Below are 13,438 nucleotides of genomic sequence, written 5' to 3' on the forward strand. Positions count from 1 at the left end.
AGCGGCCTGTGCCAGCCCCGGGCCCTGCTCCGCGCCCCGCTCCGCGCCCAGGCGCGGTGTCGCTGCTGCTCCAGAGGAAGAAGACGATTTGTTCTTGTACCTGAAGCAGGTGATGTTTATGCAGAGACATCTGAATGACAGCAGGAGTGAAGGACAAATCTAATAAAGCCTAATAAACCGTGAGAGTCTAAATGTCATTAAACTTACAAAGATGAGAATCCAAATCACCAAAAAGGTAAATGTCTTCATTAGCCTGATCTCTGAAGACTGTCGAACATTTCATTAATTTATAATTTATGATTGTTTGACAAATATTGAAAAGTATGTAAATATGAGGGGGATAATGTCTTTTCTGCGGGAGATAAGGAAATGACCCAAACTGTACGTGCCTGCTAGATTACACACGAGGTTCCATCTATCTGTTATCAAACTGTGCTTTCCCTTTATACAACATATTGTGCAACTGACAAGTGAAATAGTGCAGATAAACCAATGGTTTAAAACGTAATAAAGACAACAGCCATTTGCATTTTTTACATTTTATTACAAAGGTAATTTACTATGACACATTTCTGAATGTAATTTATGAAAACATTTTAAGGCAATTATATAATGTATACAGCACTCGGAGACACAGAAAGTCAGATAAATAATAATCTTATGGATCTTCAGAGACTTTCTATAACGCTGAAAATATAGACTTCTGCAGGAACAGCAGTAAAACATAAAATCATAGAAATAAAATGCAGAATGATGTAATAAAGAGGAAATGGGTGTACTTCGAACTGGAATTGCAGCATTAGATATTCAAGGAAACAATTTCATCTATTCCAAAGAACTAGATCATCTCAGACTATTATTTTTTTTCCTTCCTCTGCATTGTGAGATGGGTTTCTAAGAGAAAAGAGGATTTCTGAGCGAAACGTGTTGCCCCCCAGTCCTCTTTGGCGGACCAAAAAATGGACGTTCCAGTGGGGACCCCGGGGAGGCAGGGAACGGCCTCCCTTTGCTCTCCTGTGACAAAGGCGAATTGCGAGTTTATTACCACTCGTCTTCTCGGAGAGAGGAGGGAGAGAGAGGGCAGCAGGCGCAGTTCGGCGTGGGCACAGGAGGCTGCACGGGGCCGGGGCTGCGGGCAGGCCCGGGCAGTGCCGGCCGCTGCCCGCCCCCTCCGCATCCCCCCGGCTGCACCCAGGGAAGGTTTCCACGGTCCTCCCGCTTCTCTGCACAGCGCACACTTTGCTCATGCCCCACTGAAGTCCACGGCGAGGTGGCCACTGTTTTGGTGGGCGAGGGGCACAGGGTGGCCGCCCGAATGGGGTCCTGCGCCGCCCGCGCCCCCGGCTCTCCGCGGCTGGCACAGGAGCGCTTCGGTGCTCACCGAGAGGGCAGGGAGATGCCCAGAAGATGAGAGGACAGCATCCCCCCATAAATGTCTCCATGTACCTCCAAGGTATTTGCACTCGGAGGGTCAGCAGCCCATCGCGTGCAAGCGCCTTGATTTGGGTTTTGTGTTTGAGCGGTTTTTTTCCCCAAAACCGCCCAGTAGAAAATAAGCCACGGGGCAGAGTTTTCTAAAAGCCCCGCATTTCCCAGAATGGGCTCTGTGTCTTTGTCTTTACATAAAACAGTGCCCGTTGGCCAAATGTGCCTGTAACGAGCTTGTAAAACAAACCAGAAATCTCAGCTCGTCCTCGAGACTAAAACCAAGTCGCTTTATTCCCAAATCTTGCAAATATGCTAGGAGTCTTAGAAGTGGGACTAAAAAGCCTCCTGGCAGAACTGCTTACCTGCTGTGAGCCTCACTGCCACAGACCCTTTCACCAGATATATTAAATCTCTTACCCTAAGAAAACAGGCACTTGTCACAATTGAAACCCGACGTATCGGGGCAGCAGGATGTAAGAGTTTAGGGAACTCTGTGTTTTCCCTGGAGGCCCTCCCCAGCGGATGTCCTAACACACCTCTGCTAGAGGCCTGCAGGGTCTGCCCGACGTTTCCGAGGGCCACGTCCAGAGAGTGTTCCAGAGAAGTGGCCCTCGACGTCCTCCCTGTGCACAGCCAGCACCTCGCCCCTGGGCTGGTGCTTAGCTGTGTATGGAGTGAAAGAGGTTTCGAGGAGATGGCAGGTGACTTCTCCCCCAGAACCTCGTTGGTCAGGCTCCCCCTCTCCATCGGTCCCGGCTGTCTCCCCCGATGGCAGGTGCCGGTGCCTGCCCCAAGCTGGGCCGCGCTGCCCGGCCCTGGGAGTCGCTCCCACGGCCCAGCAGCAGCCAGGGCAGGGGGGCCGCCAGCTCTCCTCTCCCCGCCCTTCGGCAGCACGCTGCCATTCTTTCCCATCTCTGAAGTATGTGTTTTATTACAAATTGTTTCATTTGATGAACAACATTCCCACCGCCCTGAGCAGAGTCTAAGTGGAAAAAGGTTTGCTTGGCATTGCGAAAGAGTTTCAATGATAATCGTTTAAAAAAATAAAGAGTCAACTACGCACACACACGAATATCTAGATATCGCCCGACGTGCTCAGCTGGCTTCTACGGACCTGGGCTGCAAGGTTTTTCCACCCAAACTAGCCCTCCTCTCTTTTTTTTTCTGATGGAGACAAGGAGCAAGAGGTCTCCTGTCCCACCATCTCACGTCTAGGGCAGGTCCTCCCTGTCCAGTCCTCACACGGCTCTTTCTGACCATCTTGGATAAAGACTGGCAATTGTTCAAAACTGGCAAAATATCTCGTGTAGTTTAAGTTCAATACGTGCCAGGCGACGGAAAGACACTGGCAACCGGTTTTTGTTTGGTTTTGGCTCTTTTTTTTTCTTGCTTTTTTTTTTTTTTAAGGGCGTAAATGATTTCTTACAACACTCGCAGGCTTGTAACTTACAACGAAAGGAGGTGAAAAGGCAGAGACGGCCGGAGGCTGGGCTGGGAGAAGCCCACCGATCCCTGAGTCATAAAAGAGTACAATGAAAGGGCTTTATTGTCTCTCGTTAAGCAGTTCATAAGTGACCCCGTTTATTTCTGAATAGCCATGTTTTGATGACTTATAGTATATGCAAAAACAAACTTTCCCGCGGTGTTTTTTTTCTCCGTCATGCTTTTCTTTTCAAACAGCCAGATGATTTTAAAAAGAAAAACACCCAGAAATGATAAATCGCGTCGCATAGCTAATGGCTGGAGGGCGCGTTTACCAATTCATAATCATTTATTCTTGGTGATGTATGACCCTTACTCTTAAATCTCAAAAGCTTCTATTTGAAGGTGTAAATAGCTTTTTCCCCCCTTGCAGTAAACCTTACTGCATTAGCAGTGATTGATCTCCTGTACAATTCGTCCCAGAGTGCTATTTTAGAGGGGGAACACTGGCTTTTGGAGATTAACTGGGGAGTCTGTTACATATTAATGAACCTAGGAGATATACTAACGTTTTGGTAATTTAGTTATTTGTGTCTATAGCTTTCGCCGTTATTTTCTCTTAGACCCCCGCGGTTGTTATACATCGAATTAAAAAGTGGTCCTTCAGCATCATTTTTTCAGTGGCAACTAAATGCCATTTAATGTGAAAAACAAATGTTGACTTGTCTCTTGAAGGAAGTGTGTTTCTTGGCAAGACATCAAAGTGTTTTAAACTGTATTAGAAGGGTTTGTTAGTTTTCTTAGCCGGAGCCTACGGTAATGTAAGGAAAGAGCCTCTCGGTGGAAGCACCCGTGGGAGGGGGGAGCGGGCGCTGCGCAGCGCTGCGCATAGGTGCACGCTCGAGAGGCGGCTTTAGCTGCAGCAGGAATGCACAGGCACCTCTTCGCCGGGATTACAGCCTTGATTAACGTGCTAATGAATAGGGATGTTAAAGAGTCGTCCGGAAACCCGTCTGTGAGAAGGAGGAGTGAGAAACTCCTAGGTTGGGCTTAGCCTGCAGAGAGAGCAACTTCACTAAAATGCCATTAACCTACTGCTCCTTAGCAGACACTCGGGCAAAACACCTTGGAGATGTCTGAGAAAGGGCTGAGGTGGAAGCAGGGGGTGGAATCCCTGCTGGGCTCTCGCCCCTGCCCCCGCAGCTGATGCGGGGCTGCGGAGCGGCCAGGGCAGCCTGGAGCCACCGGGCCGGGCACGGCGCGCTGGGCGCCGGGGCAGCCGCTGCCCCACTCCTCGGTGGAAAAATAGTGCCGGGGAGATGGCAGGGTGGGCGAGAAAGGAGCCCAGCGGTTTTTTTTCAGCGGTTCCGCTCCCTATTAACTTTGACATCTTTCTCGGATTTATAAATTAGAGTTCATTATCCTCGAAGGTCGTCAAAGTAGGCATCTCAGCTAAGAATTAATGCGTGCAAACCCGCTCGCTACAGCTGGCTTCGCCTTGAGCTGTCTGGTGGGCTCAGGAAGTTGGCGGAGGCTTCAGTCACTCCAGTGGTCAGAGATAGCGGTCCCTTCTGCCCTCTTGCTTGCCATTTATCGCCGGTAGAAGGTTGAAACGCAGCTGCCCACCATCCTGGAGCGAGCAGCAAGCAGATCGCCAAGGCAAATGGACCTGCCCTTGTTTTTGAAGGAAACAAACATGTTTCTCCCCCCGCGTCCTGTCCCAAAGTTAAACGTTTGTTTAGGACAAACTCGAGAAGCAACAGTCTTTGCGAGAACTTTGTTTTCCCCTTCTCGTTGTGAATAACAAAGTGGTCATAGGCTACTCGGCCAGTTGGCGAGGAGAGAACTTTTGTTTTCTGGGGCGATTTATGTTCTTTATAAATATGTGGTTTGGAAAATAAAAAGAGACTTGAAAACGTTGTTACAATGAAAAAGGACAAATTAGAAGACATTTTCTGTGATCAAAGGAGGAAGAGAAAGCGAGTAGGGGTATTCAAAAAGCTTGACTTATTCACACAACTCCTTTGGAGCCCAGGGGCAACAAGCGTGTCTTACATTGAAAAGGCGGCTCTATTCAGAGTGCAGGTGCGAAGTGGTGTGGCACATTCTGCCACATTATGTAAAGGTTGTTGGAGATTAGTGTTCAGACTTAATAACTAAAGCGCTTGATTTACATTGGAAAAAAGCCCCCTCATCCGTGAAAGCAAAATAATTTAACGCGTGATCATTTCGAGTGCTGCTGATATCCTAATACTTGCATTGTTCTCGGCCAAGTACTAGAGGAGCGCGGATTGATGCTTTTGGGAACCTATCATTTACAGCCACTGAACTCTGCTCAGAACTGGAGGTCTCGAGGGGAGATAAAAGAGGGGCACAAGAGAAAAGTTTCGCATTAGGGAAAAAAAAGGGGGGGGGGAGGAAAAAAAAAAAAAAAAGAGAGAGAACAATATAAACGTGACAGTTCTCCTCCTCCCTGCAGAGGACTCCGTGTCTCCTGTCCAGTGCCAAGGCGAAACAGCGTCCAGGTCTACGGAGGCAAAAATTGGGCTCAGGTCTCAGGCTCTTCCCTACTCCGCCTTCCCCCGTCGGAGCAGAATTACTTACCTTACTAATTATTCATATTTATGTAAATGTCATTAGTTAATGTAACTTTCTATAAAAAGATAATCAGGCGAGATCGGAGCATAGGTATTACCTTAAATGCATTGGCTCTGGTTGTTTCATTCATATGTTAATACACGTGATGCAGTCGTGCCAGGCGTAGGGAGGGTGGAGAGGAGGGGAGAGGAGGAAAGCAAGGGAAAGAAATTAAATAATAATAACAAAGCCCCACAAAGGCTTTAAGTTTGCATCGCGGGACCAGGGAACACGATGCCTTCTGATGCGCTGAACAAAGGGGGACCCCGCGCCGTTCCAACCGCGGCGGCTGTCCGGGCATTCCGGCAACTTTGGGTGGCTTTTTTGTTTGTTTGTGTCCCCTCCTCTCCTGAAGGAGAATTTTATGCTTCAAACCGTTTCGATCTACCCAAATCCTCGTGCCAAGCCGAATGCCTCGATATTCCCGAACGACCCGAATTAAAGTATCTTTGTACGGGACACGCACCAATTAAAATTGCAATACCTTTTTGCATCTCTCTCTTTAGTGTAAGAATTTTAGGGCCATTTCCATAAATTCTCTGCGAGAATAAAGGCTATAATGGGAACAAGGTGAGAAAGCTGTTAACCATTGTTTCAGCAAGAAAAGGTCGTAAGTCAGGCAATTGGTGTCTGACCTGTCAGGATAAGGTATAAAGGCTTTATTCATGCAGTCGCTCACGATTTTCTCAGCTCTCACAAAAGTGTTTTTATGATTCTGTTTTCTTACCTCGTTCCTTAATTAAAAAGCTGAATGATTAGAATAGCACCTGCATAATGTCTGAACGACGCCTGCATACTAATTCGCGAGTCTTTACATCTAGTAATTATAACATAAAATCAGAGATTGAATAAAACAGAAGGATTTTGCCCCTAAAGCCCTGCTAATCCTCTTTTAAAAGAGTCTGCTGAAATAATTCAGAACAGTTTCCGGAAGTTGGATTACCGACTCTTTTTTGACTATTTACAATGAAATGATATTTCACACTTAAAGGACTCTCTGTATTTCTACAACAGGTTTTTTAAGGTGGCCTGTTTTCTAGACAATAACAATCCAGTGATTCCTTTCTTTTCCTACCCGTTTTTTCCCCCTCTTCCTCCCAGCAAGATCTTCATCTTTATCAAGTATATGCGAGGATTAATCTGTCCTCAGGTAGGGATAACAAAACCTCCCCCCTTGAAACCTCCCTTTGACTCCCCACTCCGGGACTCCCCGTGACGATGGAAGAGGGAGGGCAGCCCGCTTGTGCCCAAGTTCAGACCTGATTCCCTGATTCCCGGCCGCTCGCGGCAGCAGGGGATGGAGCAGGGAGCTCGCATTGCTTCACCGATGCCCCCACCCAGGGCAGAGGATAATTTAAGCCAGCAGACACTAGTCAAAAGTTGAAGACTAATTTTTGTGTGTGTGTGTGTGTGTCTTCCCGAAACAGCTGGGGGGACGAGGGGGAGTGGTGGTGTCCGCGCTTTTGTCTGATGTTCAGGGCGTGCTGTAGCAGGTACCCTCGGGCCAGCAGCGAGGCAGGGGAGGCAGGAGGGAGCTGCTGGCGGCGGGCAGCGCCGTCCCGGGGCCGCCCCCAGCCCGGGCGGGCGGCGCAGCCCCGCAGGGCTCAGCCCGGCTCCCGCTGCCGGGGGCTCAGCCCGGACCCCCGGGGTGGCTTCCCCGGCCCAGGCAACCCGCAATGACCCGGAGAAGGGTTTTGCGGCGGTAATAGAGCCGATCCTCTGGGTAACATTGACTAGGGGGTAAGAAAAAAAATCTGCCGATCTGTTAGAGCGTCCTATTTATTTTAGGAAAAAGGTTTCCTTGTAGACTGGGGAGCTCCAGCCCGGCCATGAGGTTGGCTGCCTCATGACGAAGAAAACGAAGTTGGTGCACGGATTTTGAAACGCAGGAGCTGCCGCCCGCACCCTTTGCAGCTCCCCGGGGTCTCGGCGCCTGATCCAAAGGAGCCAGAGTGGTCCTGGCGTCGGAGCGGGGTGGATCCAAGTGAAGAAGTTGAGACTGAAGTCAGCCTCACGGGAAGTTGCAGAGGTTTCTCTGAGACGTTACCGTCATTAAGAGCACCTTAGTCTGTTGTGCCATTTCTTTTTAACTGTTAAAGAGTTGCTTTTGCGGTGACTTTTGTTCTTCCCCCTCCTTCTCCTGAATAGTGTAATCCTGCAAAAAACTAAATCATCTATCAGAAAATGGAGTCAACGTGACATTCAGCATTAAAAATCTAGGGGCTTTAACTAAAAGCTTCAATTGCTATCCTGGCCCCATTATAACCGAGGGAACGACATACTCTGTGGGAAACTCAGAGATGTTACATATCGCTTTAGCGGGCGCTGCCCTTGTTTGTTTATTGTAGCTTACTTTCATTTACATCCCAGGAATATTATTTCACCAGGCGACACACGAAAAGACAAAGGGTGTAAATAAACTAACATATGGCCCAGAGGTTTTAGAGGAGCTGGAGCCGCTTAGTAAGTCATGTGGGTGATACCGGGAATCCGTCTTCTGTCCTTCCCCCGCTCCCTCATAACCTCCTTCTCCCTGCGTATTCCTTCTACCTTCTCACGATAAGTCACGTTTGTGTCACAACCGGCTTTGGGGCTCCAGATGGTTTTTCCTTTGGACTGCAAAAATATGGGCAGCGCAGGGACAGGGAGGGATGGATGCAGGTCCTGTGCCCGTGCCTCTACATGCGGCCGGAGAAAACCCGTTGACATAACAAATGTGTGAGGGGATGTGTGTACACACGCACACAGCCCCGGACACGGTCGGTCCCGGCCGGGGGGCCCGGGCCCGGGAAGGGGCGGCGGACAGAGCCGGGCCGTGCCGGGCTGCGCGGCCCCTTGGAGCAGGCGGCTGGCGAGGCACCGAGCAGGGTCGAGCAAACTGGCGCCCATGGAGACACTTGACAACCTTTTTCTGTTGTTGTTGTTGTTTCCAATTGTAACCGATTTCAGGATTTCTCTCCCAAAAAGCGTAACCGGAGCGGAGCCCCGCTCCGTCCGGGTGGTGCAGGGTGTTTAACCGCACGCTGCCACCTCCTTCCCCTCCGCTTCTCCCGGTAAGGTGGCGGAAACGGGTCTCGGTTACTGATTCATATTTCTAATCTTCCTTTCCTGAACATACAATGTCCTATTGTTAAATGAATGGTCTTTAATTAATGCACTTGCACAATGCAGGGCCTTGCATGGGGATCGATGATAGGAAGCAACAGGGGATGGTTCCCTCCAAAATGGTTTGTCAGCATTGAGAAAGAAAAGGCAATGTCTATAAAAGGGCCACTAATAATGCCCACACGTCTCTCACCATGTTGTCTGAGGGGACATTCCTTCCCTTGTTGACAGTCAAGTGTAATAAGTACATGTCTTCGCTCAATCATTATAGACCATAGAATTGTATTCTTTAATTAGCATGTACTGTTAGCCCTCCTTTCCTTTATGGGCCAGTTTTTGTCTTTTACAGACCAGCAAAAATGTTTTCCTTCATTTCTTTTTCTTGAATTCTATTATTTCTTAAATTATTTTCTTTCTTTCTCTCTCTCCCTTCATGTAGTCAAATGTATTCTCTATTGACAATATTCCTGGCAGCTAGAGCCAACTTTTTGTCATCTCTGTGTGTTAGGCAACTTCTTTCAAGTTTTCCTTTTCTAAAAGCAACCAAGGCAGCGCATGCGCAAGGCGCCGGCCGGTTCGGGCGGCGGTGTGTCCGAGGCTGCTGCGTCCCTGCAAACAGCAAAGCTGGCGTTTGTCCTGCCAAGGGAGCTCCGAGCAGGTTCGGGAGCTGCGGAACCCCGGAACGTGTTAACATCCATCAGGGGAATGCGCAAGGCAAAGAAGGCTTACTTTACTTTCAGATTACTGTAGCTGTCGAAAGAATTCCCTCTCTTGAAAAAGAAATAAAATGCACTAAATCCGCCTAGGAACCTTATAAAAAGGTTTTATTTCGCTGTGACTGGGACCCATTCTGGAGGGGGTGTGTGGAAATTCTTCAAAAGAACAGTTGCATCCTGCGAAACAACAGCCCTTCTGGCAGGAGGGAGCAGCAGCCTCTCGGAGTGGCCCCTGCTGAAAACTCACGCCAATCCCCCGAGTGCTGGTGCCCAAGATCCCCGGGTTAGTGTCCCCAGTGTCGCACAGTGCCCGTGAGGAGCCAGAGTGCCACTGCGGAGGTAACCGGGACACGCACCCACCCCCCAGAGTGACAGGGCTGCACCTGGGTGCCACCGGCTCTGTTCCCGCACCCTGCACCTTGGCCAATGCTTAAAGTACAATTGGTTTGAAGTCTGCGATCTGAAAAATGTTGTCGCAGAAATGAAGCCAAAGAAGGGGTTTGTTTTGTTCTGTTCTTTTAATGGAAATGCCAACCTAAAACGATTAACATTAAAAAAGGTTAAAGACCAACAAAAAACCACTCATTAATACTTGATTGTACACCACATTAATAGTACACAGGTTTGGGCAATTTTTTTCAAGTAATATAAAAACCAACAGAAAGAGAAGGTTGATTACACCGTGTTTTAGGAATGGCTCGGTATCATCAGTACAAACACATAATTTAAAAGTGCACATTTGCAAAAATAACCATAGAAATGAAATGCTTATAAATATTTATTGTAAAAAAAATCCAAGTATTAAAAATAAATAGTATGTTCAAGCACACAACAAAACATTCCTTCATTGCCAAACATGTGATAAAGAAAAATAAGGAATATAAGAAGTCTGGAAAAAGATACAGTATACCAACATTGTAAATGTTTTTCTGCAAGCTACATTTTTCAGAGGCTTCTTCTCTGTACAGTTCACAAAGAATGTGCTAGATTTTCTCATAAATATGACAAGACCAAAAAATAATAACAAGAATAATAGTAATACCCTCTCCACTCTAATTTGAATCTGTCTTTACTCAGAAAAGGTCCCATTAAATTAATGATTTGGCTTAGAATGGCAGGATTGGGCTCAGATAATTCTTTAACAACTAAAACAGAAGTACACTGATGAGTTACAGCTTCAAGGAATTCATATTCCGAACAGGGCACTGCATGATATCCAATGAGAAACTACTAAATAAAACCTGATCAGGGAATCATTTCAGTACAACACCATTATGTTTATAAAATGAAGATACAAAAGGGATGCAGTTTGACTATCCTTACACGTACAGACAATAAAACATGAGAGCATATGGAAGCCATCACTTTGAATGCGTTAACAACTTCGATACATTGCAGTATATACATGCGTGATAGGTATTCGGACTGTTAAATGATCAAAGAATTTACTCTGTGTCTACGCTCTTGCTCTCAGTCTACTGGAGAGAAAACATTTGTTGGTCACAAAGTGGTGTTAATGAAACCCAACGTTTCTGCCTTCGCCCAAGAATCGCATTCCGTGCAGAGTGTATGTAGGAATAATTTATTAGAAGGAAAAGTTTGGAGGATGAAATGCAAAAACAATGGACATAATTTCAACTTTCGAACTGTAAGGTCATACAGACATCCGTGGACATCTGTACACAGTCAGAGTTTCACACAGACACAGCCACATATATCCAGATGTATGTCTATACACAGGATTCGATAGTTTGGTATTTTCTGCACCCTCTGGGCCCCTAAAGTTATCTTTAAAAGTTTGATTTTATCTCTTTAGAAACGGTTTAAAGCTAACGGGCAGGGTGAGTTTGACAGAGAGGAGAACAAATCGCTGACAAAGAACCTTTTACGTTTCATCAGCGTTGTTAGGACGACGAGCAGGAATTTCTCAGATAATAACTCCCACTTCAAAGATTTCTCAGCTCAATAGAAATTGGACCATCCTTTTTATTCAACCACAAGGGCTGGCACTAAAGACGACTCAACTGTTTGAATTTTTTTCCCCCGTGTTTATTTTTCCCCTATTCACTAGGGTACTTGGATAAAATAAACAACAAGACAATTACTGGAACATGGACTTCTAACTTTCCCGGGCCCATGGCCCAGCGCCCATGGCCCCGGCCATGCGGATGTCAAGTTCCCCCGCACCACGGAGCCTCCTCTCGCTGCCACGCAGCCACAGCAGGACCGGGAGAGTGAGAAGGGGGTACGGCCGTCTCTCCCCCGGAGCTCACCCCGCTTTCCAGCTCCTGGGGGACTTCCATCGGGACACCTACTCCCTGAGACAGAGGCAGCCCAAGGAGGGGGATCTTCCAGTCCCCATCCTATCTTCCTCTGCCACGTTTGGTGGGGAGGAAGGGAAGCAATCCTCAGGCTTTGTGGCCAGTTTTTGCTGCTAGAAGCTGGTCAGAAAGGCTGGGGACAGCGGGCAGGAGCTCCCACCGGGCTTGGGGGGCTGGCAGTCCCTTACTTTGGGGAGAAGGAGACCGGGGCTACGGCGTCGGAACGGAGCTCGCCTCGAGGGGAGGGCGAAGCCCAGCAAAACCCAGCTCCGCCGAAGTGCATTAGGTGGAGGAAGTCTATCTCTAGCGGGGAGCAGATTGAGTGTATTAAGCTAGCATGAAACCAAAGGTCAGTGCAAATGTATCTTAATAGACTGTCTCAAATGGAGTGTGCCTCCTTTGAAGGCCGCTTGCTATTGCTCTCCTCATTACCATAGCGATCCTAACGTGGCATGCTGATGCACCATAAAACTCACACTTTCAACCCCAAAATCAGGCCCTTTGAACAACCCGAGCTTGATTAGACCTTTCTCCTTTTCTTTCCCCCCTTAAAAACCATTTCCTTGCCTTTAGAAACTCGCCCTCAAATCCCAAATGCATTCTCTGATCCTGGCAGAAAGCAGAAACAAAAGTGAGCTGAGGCGACGGTTCAAGCGGGCCTTTTCTTCCTGACAGTCTTATCCATTTTTATTATGGTCTGGAACAAGTGCCCTGTTCGCGTGGGTTTTGTTTACCGGAAATTAAATGAAAATGATTTAGTTCGCGTCAAACAAAAATATATACTTGTATACACAAGAAAAAGGGCCTGTTAGACGTAAATATTATGTCCTTAATGAAAAGACTGGACGGGCTCCAGACTTCGCCTTTCACTATTTAAGTATGACTTGCCTATTGCCATAGAAATCCTAACTTACCATGAAGATTCACCGTTGTGAAGAAATACTTCTTTGTGCGAGCTTGCTTTGATGTCTAAGGCATAAGATTCAGGCTTTCAGCTGCTTCTGTCTAGATTACCTTGAGAGCAACGGGGTAGACATCTGTAACAAGCAAATGAAAAATTAAAGGTGATTAGCCTGCACATCCAAATACTTCTGTAAATAGAGAAATAAAGAAATAAACAGATCTCAGGACATGATGGAAACATCCTCCCTACCCGCATTTGGCTTCTGCACTTCTCGATTTCCATGACACAAGTTTTGGGGGCTGGAGAGGGGCACAACTCTCCCCTGTTTAGATTCCTCTTTCACACACTGCTCTCACCTAGCTGATTCCCTAAGTGTATTCCCGTTAGCGACATGCTGTTGTCACTATCCATGATGTTTAAACACAAAAGTTGTGGAGTTTGGGCGAATGAAGAAAGGAACGCCGACTTGGTGCCTTGGGGGGAAAATACGGGTGTATAAGTAAGGAAAGCCCTGGCATTGGGGCGTTTTTAGTCACTGGCCAGCTATTTATTTTCCTGTCGTTTTTATATTTCTCGGTATCAACATGCACGTGTATATGTGCGTGTGTGTACAGTTGTACACTCGCAGTAACCCCAGTCACCTGGGTGCGGAGGTGATCTGTCAAACACCAGAGCATGCGGTTACAGCAGCCTTCTGTCTGCTCTCCGCAAGCCATAGAAACCCTTTCCAGCAGCCTATGCTATTTATTTGCCTATACTATCTGGTATTCTTAAACATAATTAAAGTAATTAAAACGGCACCATTCGGTAGTTTCAAGCTACCCCAGCGGAGAGGTTTGTTTATTTATTTTGGGGGTTGTTTATTTTTTTACCCCCCCCCCCCTTCTTTCTCTGAACCGGTGCAA

At 47.4% G+C, this 13,438-nt stretch overlaps 1 protein-coding gene across 2 annotated transcripts in view; it reads right to left on the bottom strand.

Moving 5' to 3' along the window:
- ZIC4 (Zic family member 4) overlaps positions 1-13,438 on the bottom strand; it is a 35,429-nt gene that overhangs the window by 4,980 nt on the left and 17,011 nt on the right. Inside the window, exon 3 of one of the 2 annotated variants that reach the window (XR_011680793.1) lies at positions 12,544-12,666. Coding sequence is in view for 1 of the 2 variants with exons in the window: in XM_071437676.1 (XP_071293777.1) it covers position 12,666 (1 nt within the window). In the remaining variant the exon portion in view is untranslated. Of the gene's footprint in view, positions 1-10,073; positions 12,667-13,438 lie in introns of those variants that run through there. The other variant, XM_071437676.1, reaches the window with a different exon arrangement.

This window comes from Agelaius tricolor, unplaced genomic scaffold (assembly GCF_023055355.1).
Source record: "Agelaius tricolor isolate 1412-34295 unplaced genomic scaffold, bAgeTri1.0.p SCAF_12, whole genome shotgun sequence".
In the NCBI taxonomy this organism is placed as follows: domain Eukaryota; kingdom Metazoa; phylum Chordata; class Aves; order Passeriformes; family Icteridae; genus Agelaius; species Agelaius tricolor.